This window comes from Myotis yumanensis, unplaced genomic scaffold, assembly GCF_028538775.1.
Source record: "Myotis yumanensis isolate MYYU_CA2020_CCGP unplaced genomic scaffold, mMyoYum1.0.hap1 SCAF_1, whole genome shotgun sequence".
Taxonomy (NCBI): domain Eukaryota; kingdom Metazoa; phylum Chordata; class Mammalia; order Chiroptera; family Vespertilionidae; genus Myotis; species Myotis yumanensis.
Genome location: NW_027223752.1, coordinates 28301014 through 28320764, shown reverse-complemented (window position 1 = coordinate 28320764; position 19751 = coordinate 28301014). Strand labels below are relative to the sequence as shown.

General features: G+C 40.3%; 1 protein-coding gene across 2 annotated transcripts in view; it reads left to right on the top strand.

Annotated features, from left to right (window-relative positions):
* The window catches only part of GPATCH2L (G-patch domain containing 2 like), a 63840-nt gene extending 46050 nt beyond the window's left edge, over nt 1-17790 (top strand). Inside the window, exons 9-10 of one of the 2 annotated variants that reach the window (XM_070416193.1) lie at nt 943-1037; nt 12739-17790. In XM_070416193.1, the coding sequence (XP_070272294.1) occupies nt 943-1037; nt 12739-12911 (268 nt within the window). In that variant the 3' untranslated portion in view covers nt 12912-17790. Of the gene's footprint in view, nt 1-942; nt 1038-5695; nt 5798-12738 lie in introns of those variants that run through there. The other variant, XM_070416202.1, reaches the window with a different exon arrangement.
* Nucleotides 17791-19751: the final 1961 nt, after the last annotated feature.

The following is a 19751-nucleotide window of genomic DNA, read 5'->3' as shown; positions in this document are numbered from 1 at the left end:
ATAACCAAATTTACCATTTTAAATGTACAATTGGACTTTTATTCATTCATATCAGATCTAGTCAACAGATACTTAATGGGGATCAGCTGTGCGCCTTCTGAGGTTGGTAGAACATTGGAAAATTATGAAAGAAACACAAATATGGTCCCTGTTCTCAAGAAGATTAAGCCTCATTAGGGAAACAAGATACATGTACAGCAGTTAAATAATAATTCATGGTAGGTAAGGCCTTGAATGCTCAAGGAAAGCTTTGTGTAAAGATGAAACTTAGCTTGGTCTGAATCACATAATATCCATCTAGTTTGAGAGGAAGGAGGAAGTGGGGAACTAAAATAGCCCATTGTCTTTCAGAGAATCTTTTGCTTTTCTAATGTTGAAGTTCTCACTATTTTGTTTTTAAAATAAGCTGAACATTCGGAGAGGGGACATATTATTAGCACATAATTAATATTTTTTAAAATCACAGAAACAACTTGCTATGCAGACATTATTAAAAATATGGATGTATAGTGATAGAAGGGTTAAACTTCCTATTATAATTCTATGCAAATGTCTGTGTTCATGCAGCATTAAACTTTTCAATATGTTACCGCTTGGGAGTAGGTATTTCATTAGTGAGTTTAGAACAATTGAGGTTTATTGTTTTTATGAAAAATGTACAAAAATCAGCATGTAATGAAACACATATTTACTGAAATTAATCTTGAATGTCTGCTATTTTGCTAATCAGGTAAAAAGTTTAGAATGGGTGTATTTTGTGAGTAAAGAGTGAATTCTGATTAATTGTGAATGATCTTATACTGACACTTGATAGCAAAAGATGATGCTGATTTTGTTAGGATATCTATATTGGGTCAAGGATTTTATCTGGGTTGCACATAGTGTCTTAAACAATGAGAATTATAAAGTTGAAACAGTATGTTTTCTTTGTTACCTCTGCAGACAGGCAAGCCTACACTTGGGACCCCCATGCTCACGTGATATCAAGAGGAAACGAAAGCCTGTGGCCACAGCATCTCTGTCTAGCCCAAATGCAGGTAATTAGACCCTAGTTATTATTTGTTGAGCACCTGACACTGAATTATGTGTTTTATATATCCTTCCACTTAACTTTTATGATGAGGTTGGTCATTTTATTCCCATTTTATGTGGGAAAACAGAGAATGCAAGAAGTAATTTCCCAAGGTTACACATATTTTAAGAACTTAAACCTAGTTCTGTCTGACCCTGAAGTCTGTTTTTTCACTGTGTCACACAGGTTTCTTAAGTTTGAATCCCTATATTTCACTAAAAATAATCTTCAGTCATCTGCGCTTTTTTTCTATTACAGATAAGAAGTTAGATCTTTGTTAATGAAAATCCCAGTAGGGTGGCAGTTTAGTCAGTAGACAAGGAGCCACATGGGTTTATTTACTTTTTAATTTAGTACATAGTACAGTACATTCTCACTGTTTTTATGTATAATAGAGTGCTAATATTTTACCTATCATGAAATTCCTAATTGAAAACAGCTTTTCAAGTTAAAAACTTTTCATTTTCTGAGCAAAACTAGTTGGTAGAAACCAAAATAGTGGTTTTCACTGGTGACCAGGAGAAGACATAAAAAATCTCATGGATGCTGGAAATGTTCTATTTCATGAATTAGGTGGGGATTACATGAGTATATTTATATGTAAAGATTCACTGAACTACATATATTTATGATTTATGCACTTAACTTCATCTATGTTATCCTTAAATGAAAACAAAGGGGGATAGTTATTTATATCAGCAAGAATATTAGATGTCTATAGATCTTTTTCTTTGGAGTTCAGAGAAAATAATTAAATGTAATTAGTAATCATAGACAATCCTTTAGGTTATTTCAATACAATTTAGGATGAATTACTCTGAATAAAAAGATCATATCTGGTTATAGGACCTATCAGAAATACCTACACTTCTTGTGTTTTTGTTTCTGTCTTTTTATTATGTAAGTTTCAGGTGTACCATATTATAATTCGATATCTATATACCATATAAAGTGTCCACCCCAAAAAAGTCTAGTTATTATCTATCACCATATAGTTGGCTCCCTCCCCTTTTCACCTAACCCCAGTCCCCTTCTCTGGTAACCACCTACAGTTCTTTTCTTTTTTTTTTTTTTTTTTTTTTTTTTAGTGTTTTCCTTGATTTTTTTTTTTTTTTTTTTTTTTTTTTATTTTCCTCTTAAAGTATTACAAAGGGTATTACATAAGTATCCTTTTTCCCCCCCCCGCCCTTGACAAACCACTACCCTCCCTTACCCCCCAGTGTCTTATGTCCATTAGTTATGCTTATATGCATGCATACAAGTCCTTCGGTTGATCTCTTACTCCCCTCCCTCCTGCCCCCCAACTCTCTCTGGCCTTCCCACTGCAGTTTGACAATCAGTTTGAGGCAGCTCTGCCTCTGTATCTATTATTGTTCAAAAGTTTGTAATGGTCTTTATTATCCATGAATGAGTGAGATCATGTGGTATTTTTCCTTCATTGACTGGCTTGTTTCACTTAGCATAATGCTCTCCAGTTCCATCCATGATGTTGCAAATGGTAGGAGTTCCTTCTTTTTAACAGCAGCATAGTATTCCATCGTGTAGATGTACCACAGTTTTCTAATCCATTCATCTACTGATGGGCACTTAGGCTGTTTCCAGATCTTAGCTATGGTGAATTGTGCTGCTATGAACATCTGGGTGCATATATCCTTTCTGATAGGTGTTTCTGGTTTCTTGGGATATATTCCTAGTAGTGGGATCACAGGGTCAAATGGGAGTTCCATTTCCAATTTTTTGAGGAACCTCCATACTGCCTTCCATAGTGGCTGCACCAGTCTGCATTCCCACCAGCAGTGCACAAGTGTTCCTTTTTCTCCACATCCTCTCCAGCACTTGTCGTTTGTTGATTTGTTGATGATGGCCATTCTGACAGGTGTGAGATGGTACCTCATTGTTGTTTTGATTTGCATCTCTCGGATGATTAGTGACTTTGAGCATGTTTTCATATGCCTCTTGGCTTTCTGAATATCCTCTTTTGAAAGGTGTCTATTTAGATCCTTTGCCCATTTTTTGATTGGATTGTTTATCTTCTTTTTGTTAAGTTGTATGAGTTTCCTATAAATTTTGGAGATTAAGCCCTTATCCGATATGACGTTGGCAAATATGTTTTCCCACGAGGTGGGTTTTCTTGTTGTTTTGTTGATGGTTTCTTTTGCTGTGCAGAAGCTTTTTATTTTGATGTAGTCCCATTTGTTCAGTTTCTCTTTAGTTTCAACTGCCCTAGGAGCTGTATCAGTGAAGAAATTGTTTTGGCATATGTCTGAGATTTTGTTGCCTTTGTATTCTTCTAGAATTTTTATGGTTTCCTGTCGTACATTTAAGTCCTTTATCCATTTTGAGTTTATTCTTGTGTATGGTGTAAGTTGGTGGTCTAGTTTCATTTTCTTGCATATGTCTGTCCAATTTTCCCAACACCATTTATTGAAGAGACTATCTTGGCTCCATTGTATGTTCATGCCTCCTTTGTCAAAAATTAATTGAGCATATTGGTTCGGGCTAATTTCTGGACTCTCTATTCTATTCCACTGATCTATATGTCTGTTCTTGTGCCAGTACCAGGCAGTTTTGAGAACAGTGGCTTTGTAATACAGCTTGATATCTGGCATTGAGATCCCACCTACTTTGTTCTTTCTCAGGATCGTTGCAGCTATTCGGGGTCTTTTTTTATTCCAGATGAATTTTTGGAGAGTTCGTTCTAGATCTTTGAAGAAGGCCATTGGTATTTTAATGGGAAGTGCGTTGAATGTATAGATTGCTTTGGGTAGTATGGACATTTTAATGATGTTGATTCTACCAATCCAAGAACATGGTATGTTCTTCCATCTCTTTATGTCTTCCTCTATCTCTTTTTTCAACGTCCTGTAGTTTTCTGAGTAGAGGTCTTTAACCTCTTTAGTTAAGTTTATTCCTAGGTATCTTAATTTTTTTGGTGCGATGGTAAATGGGATTGTTTTTCTGATCTCCCTTTCTGAAAGTTCACTGTTGGTGTATAGAAATGCCTCAGATTTCTTGGGGTTAATTTTGTATCCTGCTACATTGCCAAATTCATGTATTAAGTCTAGTAGCTTTTTGATGGAGTCTCTAGGGCTTTGTATGTATAATATCATGTCATCTGCAAATAAGGACAGTTTTACTTCCTCTTTTCCAATTTGGATGCCTTTTATTCCTTCTTCTTGCCTAATTGCAATGGCTAATACTTCCAGTACTATGTTGAACAGGAGTGGTGAGAGTGGGCATCCCTGTCTTGTTCCTGTTCTTAGGGGAAATGGTGTTAGTTTTTGTCCATTGAGTATGATGTTGGCAGTGGGCCTGTCATATATGGCTTTTATTATGTTGAGGTATGATCCTTCTATTCCCACCTTTCTGAGAGTTTTTATCAAAAATGGGTGTTGGATTTTGTCGAATGCTTTTTCTGCATCAATTGATATGACCATGTGGTTTTTTTCTTTCAATTTGTTTATGTGATGTATCACATTTATTGATTTACGGATGTTGTACCATCCTTGCATCTCTGGGATGAATCCTACTTGGTCATGGTGTATGATTCTTCTGATGTACTGCTGGATCCGATTTGCTAAGATTTTGTTGAGGATTTTGGCATCTATGTTCATGAGGGATATTGGCCTGTAATTCTCTCTCATTGTGATGTCTTTACCTGGTTTTGGTATTAGGGTGATGCTGGCTTCATAGAATGAGCTTGGAAGCGTTCCTTCCTCTTGAATTTTTTGTAGTAGTCTGAGGAGGGTAGGTTTTAGTTCTTCCTTGAATGTTTGGTAGAACTCCCCTGTGAAGCCGTCTGGCCCTGGGCTTTTGTTTGCTGGAAGCTTTCTGATGACTGCTTCAATTTCTTCCATAGTTATTGGCCTATTGAGGTTTTTAGATTCTTCCTGATTGAGTTTTGGAATGTTGTATTTTTCTAGGAATTTGTCCATTTCCTCCAGGTTGTCCAGTTTGTTGGAGTAGAGTTGCTCGTAGTATTGTTTAACAATCATTTGTATTTCTGTGGGGTCTGTTGTTATTTCGCCTCTATCATTTCTGATTTGGTTTATTTGGGACCTCTCTCTTTGCTTCTTGGTGAGCCTGGCTAGGGGTTTGTCAATCTTGTTTATCCTTTCAAAGAACCAGCTCTTGGTTTCATTGATTTTCTGTATTGTTTTTTTGGTCTCTATTTCATTGATTTCTGCTCTAATCTTTATTATCTCCTTCCTTCTGCTCACTCTGGGGTTTTCTTGTTGCTCTCTTTCTAATTCTTTGAGTTGTAGAGTTAGATGATTGACTACCATTTTTTCTTGTTTTTTGAGATAGGTACAGTTCTTTTCTTGATGATAATGAATTTGTTTTGTGGAAATTGAGTATATCATAAACTATTTTATTTTCTTCAGAAAAGACTATATATTATAATAAAATACGTATTTATGTATATTGTACATAGAGCAGAGCTATTGATAGTTGAATAGAGAGTAGAACTTTGACAGATGGGGAAGTCTTTCCCCTAACTTTACTTAGGAAATTTCAGCATGCTCTGAAATTGACCTCTTCAAGCTTCTGTTTGACGTTTTTGTTTTGTTTTGTTGTTATTACTAATCCTCACCCGAGGATATTTTTCCATTGATCTTTTAGAGAGAATGGAAGAGAAGGAAAGACAGAGGGAAGCATCGATGTGAGAGAAACACATCGATTGGTTGCCTCTTGCCCGAGGCCTGACCAGGGCCCGGGCTGGGGAGGAGCCTATAACCAAGGTACGTGACCTTGACTAGAATCGAACCTGGGACCCTTTGGTCCGCAGGCCGAGGCTTTATCCACTGAGCCAAACTGGCAGCTTTTGTTTGAGAAGACTGCTTGATAATGGTTCAGACTAAGATTGTCATGATAATGGATAATCTTAATCACAGGTCTAATGACTATAGTAAATTTTTTTAGTGATTTCCACATACCCATGTCTTAAGCTAAACCCTTTGCATACATTATCTCACTTAATGTTTGCAACAACTTTATAAGGTGGATGCTGTTTTTATTCCCAATACACATGAGATATTTGAGCCGTAGAGAGGTTAATCAGTTCCCCAAGGTCACATGGTTGGCACATTGCAGAGCCAAGGTCAGACCGGTTTCCCTGTGACTCTAGGGCTGCACTCTTAGGTCTTCCATAGGATAGGATTGGTTCCAAATTATGACTCTGCTCAAAACCCAGGTCTTCATCCAGACTGTGGTATTGGAAGCATTAAAACACAGTCTCCCCTCTTTTATCTTTTTGTTCTTTTTTTCTCTTTAATGTCCAGCTTCTGTTTTTTTGCTTTTAATTGTTTATAAGAAAACATTGAGAAGAGTTTAAAATCCTTATTCTATATTCAAATTGGGAAATTTTCTGGGAGGTATTAAACAAGATTTGAGCATTAAACATTTCCCTCACCGATCCAAACTCCTCCCCTCACTTGTTGACTAAGGCTTGCTTCACTGAACATTTTCTTTTTTTTCTATCCACAACCTGAGTGCCCCATGGAGGTGAAGGACATAGCCCGATCCCGCGCCATCAGTCAGTAGAACAAATGGGCTTGCTCTGCCTAACATTGGGCCATCTCAGATTCCACCTCTTTTATAGAAATGACTGATGAAGAGAGGTGCGTTCCGCTTTGCCGCTGTATTAATACACATCAGGGGCCAGCTCCTGGCACTAAATCACGCTGCTGCATACATCTGTTATCGGATTCTTCACCAGTGTGATGAACAAGACTGCAGATAGAGGCTTCCTTGTGTCATTCTTTATAGGATTTTCCTAAAAGAATAAATAGCTCAGATCTCTGCCAACAGTCTCCCCTGTCACTGTGATGAATTCAGCTTCTTTCTTAAACATGCAGCCACAAATCTTTCCCCATTTCCCCTCCCCCACTGGTGGGAAGTTTTGAGTTGAAATTGACTGAATTTAAAGATATTAATAAGGCTAGAGAGGTGCAGAGCAGAAAGGACTAGCGTGCCTTGCCTTTTTGTACTAGTATTAACAAAAGGCCAAGGAAAAGGACCTTTTCATAGGATCATTGAGTAGATCCTTCTTGAAAGTGTAGCACTTTTATTTTCCTCTTTTAATGTCCACTCCCTTTCTCTTTCTGGCTTTATAACCACAGGTGCATGGTGCACAGAGCCCCTGTGGATCTGAGTGAGTGACCGTATAAACATGCTTGTAACATCCAGAACACCAGAACAGGAAATACCCAACATGTCATTACCTCATGCCAAAGTGAATTTGCTATATATTCTCTTAAAGAATGTAACTGAGCCCCCGCCAGTTTGGTTCAGTGGATAGAAAGTTGGCCTGCAGACTGAAGGGTCCCAGGTTCAATTCCAGTCAAAAGCATGTACCTCTGTTGCAGGCTCAATCCCCGACCTTGGTCGGGGCACGTGTGGGAGGCAACCAATTGATGTGTCTCTCTTACATTGATGTTTCTCTCTGTGTGTCTCTCCCCCTCCCACTTTCTCTAAAAAAAAATCAATGGAAAAATATCCTTGGGTAAGGATTAACAAACAAAAAAAGAGAGAATATAACTGGGAAAAAAAAAAATTGGTATTTTCTCCAAAACTTGAGATTAAGTAGCTATAAAAAACATAAGGAACTCAGATAAAAACCAGACTTCATTTCCTCGAGATGATTTTCTTCACCAGAATGGCAGAGCAGAGCCTTTGGTGTACAAATCCCGTACCTTCACAAAGTAAGCACATGGCCCTAGGTAAAGGAGAACAGGATGACAAGATGTTGTATTCAGAGCCCTGACTATTTTGCCATCCCAAAGCCTGTTCTGACTTTTGTGTCTCTGGGATAGGATGAGTGTCCTTAGAGCATTAGTCAGAAGGGTAACCAATAGTTAGCCTGTTAGTTACATCAGATTCTGAATATCAGGCCAGGGATGTGGGAGATGTAGGTGCAAGGGCAGGCATTTTTATCTGTTTTGCTGCTATTGTACCCCCACCCACTAAAATAATACACAGCACATGGAACAATCTCACTAGATATTTGTTGTATGAATATGTGAACAGAATCTATTAGTTGAAATAGTTATTCTCAATATTATGCTAATCCAGTGATTGGATTCAGTAGTTTTATTTTAGATTCACTCTTGTCTTGGGAGCCATAGGACAGATTCTTACTGCTCACTATGCCTTTTTAAAGTTTAAATGGTTTTTAAAGTTAAAAAAATTTTTTAGAAAATATTGAATGGCTATAAAAGAGCACTTATAGAAGATATATAAGGAGTAAAGAAAAATGATACAGCGAATATCCATGAACCCACCATCGACTTTAAGAAAAAGAACATCCCCTTTAAAAATCTTTTTTCTACTCTCCTCAGACGTAACCATTATCCTGTTATTTATTTTTTGTTAATCACTTAATCATTCTTTGATTTTTAAGTTAGTTTTAAGACATAGGTATCCCTAAGTAATACATTATCTAGTTTTGCATGTTTTTAAATCTTTTTTTAAATGGAATGTCATATTTTATAAGTTATAAGTTTTACCCAGTTATGTTCTTGAGATTCATTCATGTTTCATCCTGCGATATATATGGTATTTTATTATATGAATATGATGAATATACTACAATTAAACATTCTTGATGGACATTTGGATTGTATCCGTTTTATGCTATTGTGAAAAACACTGTTACTGTGTGAGAGAACACGTGGGAGAGTTTTTTTCTGGGCCACTTCATACTCCTTAGGATGGCTATATAAAAAACAAAACAAAACAGGAACAGCAAGTAATCCCTTTGTGATTACTGATGGGAATGTAAAGTAGTGCAGTCGCTAGGGAAAATAATATGGTGGTTCCTCAGAAATCTAAACATAACTTTTTGGCCAGAACTACCACCTCTATATATAAAAGGCTAATATGCTAAGTGTCCGTCTGGTCGCTATGACATGCACTGACCACCAGGGGGCAGACGCTCAACACAGAAGCTGCTGAGCTGCAGTGACTTGGCAGCGGCAGTTCTCGGGTGACGCACCCCGAAACCAGAGAGGAGGGAGCCCGAATCCTCTCGAGGCTGTGTGATTCCACCTTCGGCCATGGGTTATGTTGTTGCTGGGGCACTGTCGGCCCGAATCTGGTTTACTGCACACTTGCGTTTGCATTCCACACCCTGCACCACAGCAACTTTGCAGAGTGCCCTCTCGCACTCCGGGACCCCTCGGGAGATGTCAGAGAGCCGGTTTCAGCCCAATCCCCGCAGGCCAGGCCAAGGGACCCCACCTGCCGGAGGGACCCCACTCACTCTGCAGACGCCAGGGAGGGCCCGCGGGAGATTGGCTCCAGGGCATGTCTGGCCCTTCTCACCCAGGCTCACCCGTGGGCCACCTTCTAATTAATTTCCTTTCAATGACTAACACAAAGGGGAAGAGGAGAGGCACCCCCTATATGTTCTCTAGGCCTTTAGAAAACATGGAGCTGTTCCTCTGGCCTCATACAGGTGAATCTACAAGAAAGGTGATATTGCAGACATCAAAGGAATGGGCACTGTTCAAAAAGGAATGTCTCACAAATGTTACCGTGGCAACACTGGAGGAGTCTACAGTTACCCAGCCTGCGGTGGGCATTGTTGTAAACAAGCAAGGGCAAGATTCTTGCCCAGAGAGTTAATGTACATATTGAGCATATAAAGCACTCTAAAAGCTGAGATAGCTTTCTGAAACGTGTGAAAAAGAAAAAGAAGGAAGCCAAAGTGAAAGTTTCCTGGGTTCAGTTGAAGCGCCAGCCTGCTCCACCCAGAGAAGCACTTTGTGAGAAAGAGTGGAAAGGAGCCTGAGCTGCTGGGACCCATCCCCTGTGAATTCAAGGCATGACAAGTGCAAAAAAATAAAAGACCTCTGTACTGTTAAAAAAAATCTAAACATAAAACTAACATGATCTAGCAATTCTGCTTCTGTGTATATACCTTTAAAGAATTGAAAGTATTCAAACAGATAGCTATTTGTACACTCGTGTACTAACAGCATTATTCACAATAACCAAAAGGTGGAAACAACTCAAATGTTCATTGCTGGATGAATAAATAAGCAAAATGTGGTATATTCTGTATACAATGGAATACTATTCAGCCTGAGTGCCTTTGTGATTCAGAATGAAATTCTGATACATGCTGCAGCATGGATGAAGACATTACGCTAAGTGAAATAAGCCAGACACAAAAGGACAAATATTATATGACTCCAGTTATGTGAGGTACCTAGAATAGTCAATTTATGGGAACAGGAAGTAGAATGGTAGTTGCCAGGGACTGGGGGAGGGGAAAATGGAGAGTTTTCATTTAGGATGATGAAAAAGTTCTGGAGATGGATGGTGGTGATGGTTGTGAAATAATGTAAATGTACTTAATGCCACTGAACTGTATGCTTAAAAATTATTAAAATGATAAATTTTGCCGAAAACCAGTTTGGCTCAGTGGATAGAGCGTTGGCCTGCGGACTGAAAGGTCCCAGGTTCGATTCCGGTCAAGGGCATGTACTTGGGTTGCGGGCACATCCCCAGTAGGAGATGTGCAGGAGGCGGCTGATCGATGTTTCTCTCTCATCAATGTTTCTAACTCTCTATCTGTCTCCCTTCCTCTCTGTAAAAAATCAATAAAGTATATTTAAAAAATAAATAAATAAAATGATAAATTTTATGTTACATATATTTTGCCATATAGCAAAGAAAAACTTTTTCTAGGGTAGGGTTTTGCACTGTGGTTAATGACTGTAGAGTAATGGTAAATATAGGTTTGTGAAATTTCAGTTAAATGAGTGAGTGAGTGTGTGTGAACACGAGAGAGAGGAAGAGAGAGATTGGATTGATTGATTTGTGTTGTGATGTCAAATGTATTTCTTGCTGATGTGATCTGAAATTCCAAAACATTGAAAACCACGGCCCTCAAGAAACTCTTGTACATGTGCCATAGAGTAATAGCTTGCACGATTATTTTTACAGTAACTCCCTGTAAGAAATTCATGTTTAAGTATATATGTGGGCATATATATATATATATAAAATGACCAAAGACCACCGGTCACCAGGAGGCTGCATGCTCGGCGAGGTGCACGCGGGTGGGTGGGGACTTGACTCTGGGTCCCATGTGCTGCGGGACTTGACTCTGGGTCCTTTGTTAGGGTCTGGGGTCCTGGGTCTTGTGCGATTTCCTGCGGGTCCGGGTCTCACGATGGATCACTAGTATATATCTATATCTATATATAAAAAGAGGAAATATGCAAATTAGGCCAGGACGCCGTAATGGGTCACAACCAGACAGGAGGAGGTTGTGCGTGTAGGTGAGGCCCAGAGCGGAGACAGAGACGGAGACAAAGACACGGGGCGGGTGAGCTGCCGCACCCTGGCTTGGGCTGGCCCCCCAGAGCTGGAGTAGACACGGACAGGGACAGGGGGGCCGGCCTGCAGCCTCCACGGCCGAGTGCAGGCCTGGAGAGGAGATGGCAGGCCCGCCTCGCGCGGAAGCAGCGCGGCTCCCTCCCGGTTCCCATGGGCGCCAGCGGTGCGCGGCTCCCAGTGGCGCGCTTCAGTTCCCGCCTGCTCCGGCAGAGCACTGGGCGGCCTACTGCGCACGATATCGCGCTATGGGCTACTAGAATAATAATAAAAGCGTAATATGTTAATTAGACTGGACAACCAAATGATCTGGATGACCTTCCAGGGCCCCTTGCACAATTTTCGTGCATCGGGCCTCTAGTATATATATAAATCCTTGGATACAATCTGATATTTTTTATTCCTTTTCATAAAGAAGAAAAAGTACTGGTCATGACCTACTAAGTTGATCTTGTGACCACAATTTGAAAATTACTGTTGTAGGTTACATTCCAGGAGTGGAGTTACTGAGTGGTAGGGTAAAAACGGAACTTTCTACATTTTGCTTTTTGTTAGTGTATATTCACCATTGGCACAGTGGGTGTGAAGGTGTTTTAACTACTCTGCTTGGGGGCATTTGGACATGTGAAGACAGTGTTTACTTGTCCCAGAGACCAGGGAGTGCTTTTGGCATTCAGTAGATGGGGTCAGAATGGTAAGTGTCCTAAAATATACAGAACAGTCCTGCATAAGCAATTATTATTCTGTCTAGAATGTGTTTGTGTTCTTGTTGAAAAACAGCCTGATTGTGTGATTTTCTACCATTTTCCTTATTATCACACTGTTTTTTGGTGACATTGTCATGGAGTGTGACAGAAGGAACATAGGGCTTGGAGTCCACTGAGTTTGAATCTTGCTACTTAACCAGCTCTGTTTTGTCCCTGAAAAATTTATTTGCTCTGTATGGCTCAGTTTTTGATCCAGAAAATGGAGATGACAATACCTACTTCTAAGAGTTTGCAAGAAATGAGATATGAATGCAGTGTTTACATAATACAGTGCCTAGCACATAAGTGCTTTAAGAAGTGATAGTTACTACATTATGAATTTGTATCACTGAATTTGCTTACTTGTTCATTTAAACCCATTTTTTCAGGTAGAAAAATACTTACCTTTGTTACATCTGGCCTTTATTTCTTTGTAAAGAAAAAAGAAAAACCTTATGTGGCCACTTGGGTTAGTAGGGCATAAGATAAAAGGATTAAGAATATTTTGGGTTGAAGTAACGTTCATTCTAATTTGTCTCCCCTGGATTTTTTCTCTTTTTCCTTTTACTGTAGCAATCTCATCAGTTCCTGTGGATGTGATGGAGCCAACCACACCAGCGCCACAGGCCCCGAAATCTCCCAACACTGAGTGGCTGGTCAGGACCTCTGCCCCAGAGAAAGCCGCCGATTCAGCTGCAGCCACATTTTTTAAGATGCCACAAGAAAAGAGCCCTGGATGCAGCTAGAGAGCAGTAGTTCGCCCACCAGGAGCCAGCGGGTGTTGTGAAACAAATACTAGATTTTGTGTTATATAGTCTTGCATATTTCAATTGATATTCCCAGTCTGTTTATCACTAGGACTGGCTCCTTCCTCTTCAAACAAAGCAGTGGACTCTTTCTCTTAGAAAATCATATTGTGGAAATGTGTGTCTTTTTTAAAAAGTAAAGTATTGGGGCAGCAGTTGTTTTAAAAAGTCATCCTATGCTATATTTGTTACTGCTATTGCTGTCTCAGCAGTTACCTACAGCTCCATTTACAGAGCTGTTGCTTTTTTGCAGGTGTGTCTTTTTTTTTTTTTTCTTGAACAACTAGTCACTTCTTTGCATACTTCTTGTGTAGAGCTTTTAATATCACTTGAGGAAGTTCCCAATTTGCAGGCAGTTCCAGTCAGATTTAAACACTGAGTTAAGACCTGTGTGTGGAGTTGTGCTTGCAGTAGGTAAGGCTTGCCTTTCAGCCTGGCCTTGCTTTACTCACAGTGCCAATCAGATAAATCCACCAAGGTCTCAGTTTGGAGCCTCAGAAGCGACACCAGCAGCAGGGACTTGGGGACTCCTTCCTGTCTCCTAGATGCCCATGGGATCGCCAGCAGCTGCTTTGTACTTTGCCTCATCTCCAAAGTTGGTGTTCTATGGAAAGAGGACATTTTACACACACACACACACACACACACACACACACAGATTGAGGTAATGAAGATGGTTCAACTGTACAGCAAACTTAGAATAGTCAGTGGTTTGTGTCTTAATACTTCATGTTGCAGTGTAAGCCTTTACATACTAAACGGGATTTTATTGTTAGTTTACAGGTCAATAACCTGCAGCAGATATTCATACTCTATTATAATAATGGCTTCTTGGGGTTATACTTTGGGGAGGAAAAATGTCTTTTGACATGCCTTTATATTTGCCGTGTGTATGACAGCTGAGCTGCCTGTAGAGTTATGTACACATCCATGCCTGAAGTTGATGCTCTTTTGTCAAGATGAGGAATAAGTGACTGCCTAGAGCTGCTGGAGGAAGCCACCCTTTCTAAAGAAAAGATTACCCAGCGTCTTGCATTCAGGGCCCTGGTTGATAGAAGGGTTCTTGTTTTTTACAAATTTAGTACATTTGCTCTGAAATACGCAGACACTAGTCTCTTAGTGCCCACTGCTCTGGCGCTGTTCTAGGGGATGCCCGCTCTTGCACCTGGACTTTTCTATGCTTCAGTAGGTGCTGATGGGACAGAGCTTCCTCTCCCTGAGGGGCAGATGTCCCTTTCCCTCACTGAATAAGATGGCAGGCTGCTTTATCGTGTTCCCCCTAAAAATTACAGCCCTTGTCAGTGGTAGCACCAGGATTTCCTCATCTGAGGGGTTGGTGTGAGTCTAGTTGAGGAGGGGACTTAAGCTAAGTTTATGTGGCACTTTATGTAAGACTGAGACCATGTCAATTGTCCCTAACAAGGAATAGGGTGGAGGGAGGGTACATGGAGATTGTGGGGGAGGAGCAGTGCTGAAGCCAGCGCAGCATCCCTGTTCTCATGTGGTGGGGAGTGTACTGCCCCCTGCAGGCTGCACCCCAGCCATGGAGAAGGTGGAATGTCTGTTGAATACAATATAGCACGACTGAATTGTTTAGTGGTGAAAGTGGGTCTTACTGTCATGGGTGCATTCTTACCTAGTCCCCATAGTGTCCCGAGGCACACACTTCTAACATACTTTTTTGGATTTGAGGGAGAAATCCTTGGACATAATTTCATTTTCTTTGCACTAAGCTTTGTGGCTCATGCAGAGATTGGTCCTGTGAGCACAGGCTAGTAAGACCTCCATAGTTCAGGTCGAATCTTTTCTTCATGGCATGTTGTCTGACAGTTCTCCTTTCTACCTGTAATTAAAAAGTAACACATACAACTTTACATTTTAAACATCTCTATGATGTAAAGGCAGGTGACTGCTGCCATTTTACAGAGACAAGAGCAATCACAGTTTAGTGATTTACTCAAAATCCCATAATCAAGCCAGTATTAAAGTCCCAGGCTTTCAGACTTTCTCTGGCCTGGGTTTTAATCTCTTGTTTGTCATTGAGAGACCTGAGTCGCTCTGGGACCCATGTTTTTGAAACAGTATGTGATGGGGTAGCCCACTTGGGTCCCCCTGCCTGCTCTCTCCCTGTGGCGGGCAGTTCTTTTATCCCTCAACAAATTCTGTTTCCACCAAAAAAATAATAATAATACAATAGAGAGAGAAAGAGATAGAGGAAACAGTATGCCATGAATGTTTATCATCTTTCGTGGGCATGCTTTTCTACATACTTCAAATACCTTCAACAGGGATCACCAAAAAATGTCATACCTACCTATAATAATTGGGGAAGAAAGTTAATTGCCTAAGAAAATAGCAATTAAGCACATTAATACTTTGCAACACAAGTTTTTAAATTGTGTTCTTGTAAGCTGCTGCATGAGCCTGCTTACAGAATTACTAACTTATTCTGCTGGTTTTCTGTATGAGTCAATTTCAGAGGAACCTTAGAAACGAGTGTATTTTGAACCTTAAATTTTAAGTCTTTTTTATATAGCAAACTATATAATGTCATAAATTAAGAAAAGTCTGTTATCTTTTAACAAAAGATATAATTTCAAAATCAGGTTTTGTCGTATGTTAAAAAATAATTCCTTTGAAGTTAATCCTTGAGCTTACATGTATTTTATCTGCTCGAAAGTAATAACAGGCTGAGTTCCATGTTCTTATTTCAGGGTTCTGGATTGTCCCAACTGTCTACACATCTGCCTGTCTGAATCCTAATCCTGAGTATTTTCCAAATAGGCAAAACTCAAGACATCATCTACTACTGTCATTCATAAAAGTTAGTTTTGCTTATGAGTTCAAGGGAATTTAAGATTATTTTTCAGATGCAGTATTTTAAAGGGAACAACTTCATTTGCATCACAATTCTTGTTGCTTTTTGATAAGAACTGTTCAGAAGAGGAAATTAGTAGCAGATTAAATGGTGCCAAATTTGGGGACAGATTATGGTATTTGATGGTGTGTGCTTTTAACTTGAATTCTTTAGAAATCAAATGCATTGTTTTGCTGGGTCGTGAAACAGGCTGCAAACAAGGCCAGTTAGGCAGCAAAATGACCAAAAGCTTAAATAAATCTAACCTGTGTTGCTTATGGCATCTTTGGTAACTAAAACTCCACACATAGAACAGGGAGTGAAATTCTTTATGAGTCCCAAGTAGATTAATCTGACACATCTTTGCATTTTAGAATCAGAAACACAATTGAGAGCACAGCGGTGGGAGTCTGACGCTGCAAAGTAAAGGGGCAGTTGTCACAGAAGTCGCTCAGAGAAGGGAGCTCGGCCGGCACCGGCACTGTTGACATGCTTCTGAGCCATGCGTGTTTTGTTCGCTGGGCTTTGTAAAAACAGCATTAGGGGCCATCGTCAGTATTCTGCGTCTGGTGAGCTCTGTCTGGGCTGGGATGAGAGCAGCGTGGCTTACTCCGGCAGCTATGAATGTAGTCTAGTTAGGGGCATGGCTTGCAGGACCTGTGTCATGGTTCAGGGATGGCAGGAGGGATGATAGAAGCGGTTTGCGCTTGCTGTCAGCTGCTTCCTTTGCTAATGCTCGAGCTGTCCATTTTACTTGTCAGTATTTCCTTATCTCCCACTCCAGTCTTGACAGTGGAGTTACTGATGGTGGCAGCAATCAAGAGGGGATCCTACCCAATGAGACACTGGTAAAGAGGGAAGAGGTGAGGAAAGTGGTGGGTTCCTCTATTAGCACCAACACACAGTGGCCCAGAGATGCTTTCACTTATGTTAAGATCACAACAGATGAATGTCAAATGCCTGGGAGCAGCAGCATTGAACAGTACCAAGGAAAAGGAGTGATATTGCTCAAAAGTGTGGATTATAAGGTTTTTAACAAGCCCAGCAAAACAAACGTGACTAAAGAAAATTTCCTGCCACTATCTATAGACAGGCACTTGGTGAAATTGCCAAATTTGGGGATAAAAAAAACTTAAAGCACAGTATTGAGGAATGGGCATGTCCTGAGGATGTTCACCATGGAGCCATCTTGGCAAGGTCCGAAGTGAGAAGGCGAGGGGAAGAGGGATAGGTGCTTATGGTAGTGTGCTGGCCTGCCTGGACCAACAGTATCAGCTCAGTCTCCCTAGACCCACTAAATCTGAAACTGTGGGAACAGCAACCTTTTACAAGCTCTCCAGGGGACTCTGGTGCAGGTTGGTGTTTGAGAACCACACGATTTGCCAGTTAAAAACTTCCTATACTGGTAACCTCCTGAGCGCTGAGGTATTCTTATACTACTCTCCATAAGAAGAGAGATGTTGCCCTGGCCGGGTGGTTCAGTTTTTTGGAGTGTTGTACCGTAGACCAAAAGGTGGCAGGTCTGTTTCCGGGTCAGGGCATCAAAACTCTTTAGAAATCAATTCTATTTCTAAGAATTGGCTAGCCCTGGCAGGAGCAGTCTCTCCCCAGCCAGAAAGGTTTCTTAAGATGTCAAAACATCATACCCAGGTTGAGGGTTCGATCCCTGGTTGGGGCATGTACAGGAGGCAACCAATTAACGTTTCTCTCTCCCTCTCTAAAATCAATAACAGACAGATCCTCCGGTGAGGATTTAAAAAGTAATGAGATTTTTTGTGTGTGATATTTTGCAGCCACTGTTAATGTCGTTTTTCCCATACCCTTTCCCTCAAGCTCCTGAGAAATCACCTGGAAATATTGAGAAAGGATAATGTGGAGAAAGATGCCATCAAGGCCAAATTTAGATGGATGGAAACAATGTTTTAAAATATAAGTGGATTAAAATATAACCATGAATTTTTAGTCTGTGAGTGAGAGTCATTTTTCACAACAGTAAAACATTTGTGTAAGATACTGCCATTCATGACTATGATTCTTGTTCATTGTCTCGTAGTTTCATGGGAAAATGTTATGTGTTTTCCAGCGTCACAATGCTGAAGCCTTTAAAGCATGACTCACAAATGTGAAACAGAAAAGAAGTTGGAAGAGAAACCACCCTGAGGACATAGCTTTTGTAGTAAATACCTGTTGAGTTGTCAGTAATCTTTTGCTAGGGCTTAATCCCAGTATTCACAACATGTAAAAATCAATTTTCAGTTATCCCACATAATCACATCCTATTTATTGTCTTACATTTCAAGTAGTGTGTCTACAGGGGTTGAGGACCAACAGCACGTTATATATAGATTGACTCATGGGTTCGGTGTTTCAGAATACAGAACTTTAATCTTAAAAGTTTTGAAATGACCATTTTTTTTCTTTAGATTTTATTTGTATGAATTGGGCTGGGCCCTAATTGACTACTAAAGCTTACAAACCCAAGTTCTCTTGGGGAATATGTGTATCTAAGGAGGAGGAGGAGGCTAGTCTCATTGCCTTGGATGCTCATGTGGTTCTGTGCCCGGCTCTTAATTTATAAAGGTGACTGCCCGGCTGGCGTGGCTCAGTGGTTGAGCATTGACCTATGAACCAGAAGGTCATGGATTGATTCCTTGGTTGGGGCACATGCCCGGGTTGTGGGCTTGATCCCCAGTGTGGGGTGTGCAGGAGGCAGCTGATTAATGATTCTCATCATTGATATTTCTGTCTCCTTTCCTCTCTGAAAAAATTTTTTTTTAAAGTTTATAAAGGTGACTGAGTGAGGACATGTAGAGGTCAATGCCATTGGAAGGAAAGTTTAATGTTATAGTTTACCTAGAAACAATGCACAACTTGCCATGCCAGGCCACAGGACGAACATCAGGTTTGGAAAAGGAAGCAGAAGACCAGGAGCAAATGATAGGTGTAGGCCAGAGCCTTTATGAGGGTTTCCTCCTGAAAGGCAAGGCAGAGAGGGCAGACAGCTTAGGAATGGCTAGTTTGGGTAATTGGGGTCCTTTGGGCTACAGAGTGGTCTCTAGTTGCCTCATAGCTCCCCTGGGATGTTTGCTTCCTGGGGTGTACGGGTCAGATGGAGGAGGCATGACTCCATCATCCCTGGTAAGTTTGTATTTCAAAAGTGTGCTGCTGGTCGAATCCTTTGCTCTTTCTAAGAATTGGCTAGCCCAAGGAGAAGCAGTCTCTCCCCAGCCAGAAAGGTTTCTTAAGGTGTCAAGACGACATAATTCACAGAAAATTAAAAACCATGATTAATATACATGTGTAGGCTGTTTACCTTTACATTTCAATTTTTATAGCCTTTTAAAGCACCATATAATTTGCCTTTTCTATCTTGAAAACCATTTAAAAGTACCTCAAGCCAAAAATGTTTTTACTAGATATTATCAAGATGTGGGAATATAAAATAGTTAAGATATAAATTATGAAAATTAATGTGTTTTTTCTCTAGAAGTGAGTTCTGACCCTTGCAGCTCTCTCATTCAATGTTTTTAATTGAAAAAGGAAAGAAAATATCAGAGAACTTAGGAATGGCGTGGTGGCTTTGACTTAAATCAACCCATTTCACTGTGAGTAGATTCTATAGCTTGCTCTTTCCATTGGGCCATGTATTTCTCCATGAAAAATTGTCATGACTGTGCAAGCTTCTACCACACCAAAATCTTGCTGACATTTTGAATGGCTCTCAGTATTTAGCTCACTCAGCCTCCCACCTGTTAGCAGCAGCTATTGCAAACTGTGGCCATTTAAAAAATTTCTACCCCCTCCTCTCAACCTCAGCAGCTCATCTATCGCTCCCTTTACAGATAACAGCGTTAGAAAGGAGTCCCCACGTACACACCCTCACATACACCCTCACCTGCCCTGCTCAAGATGAATCCCCTCTG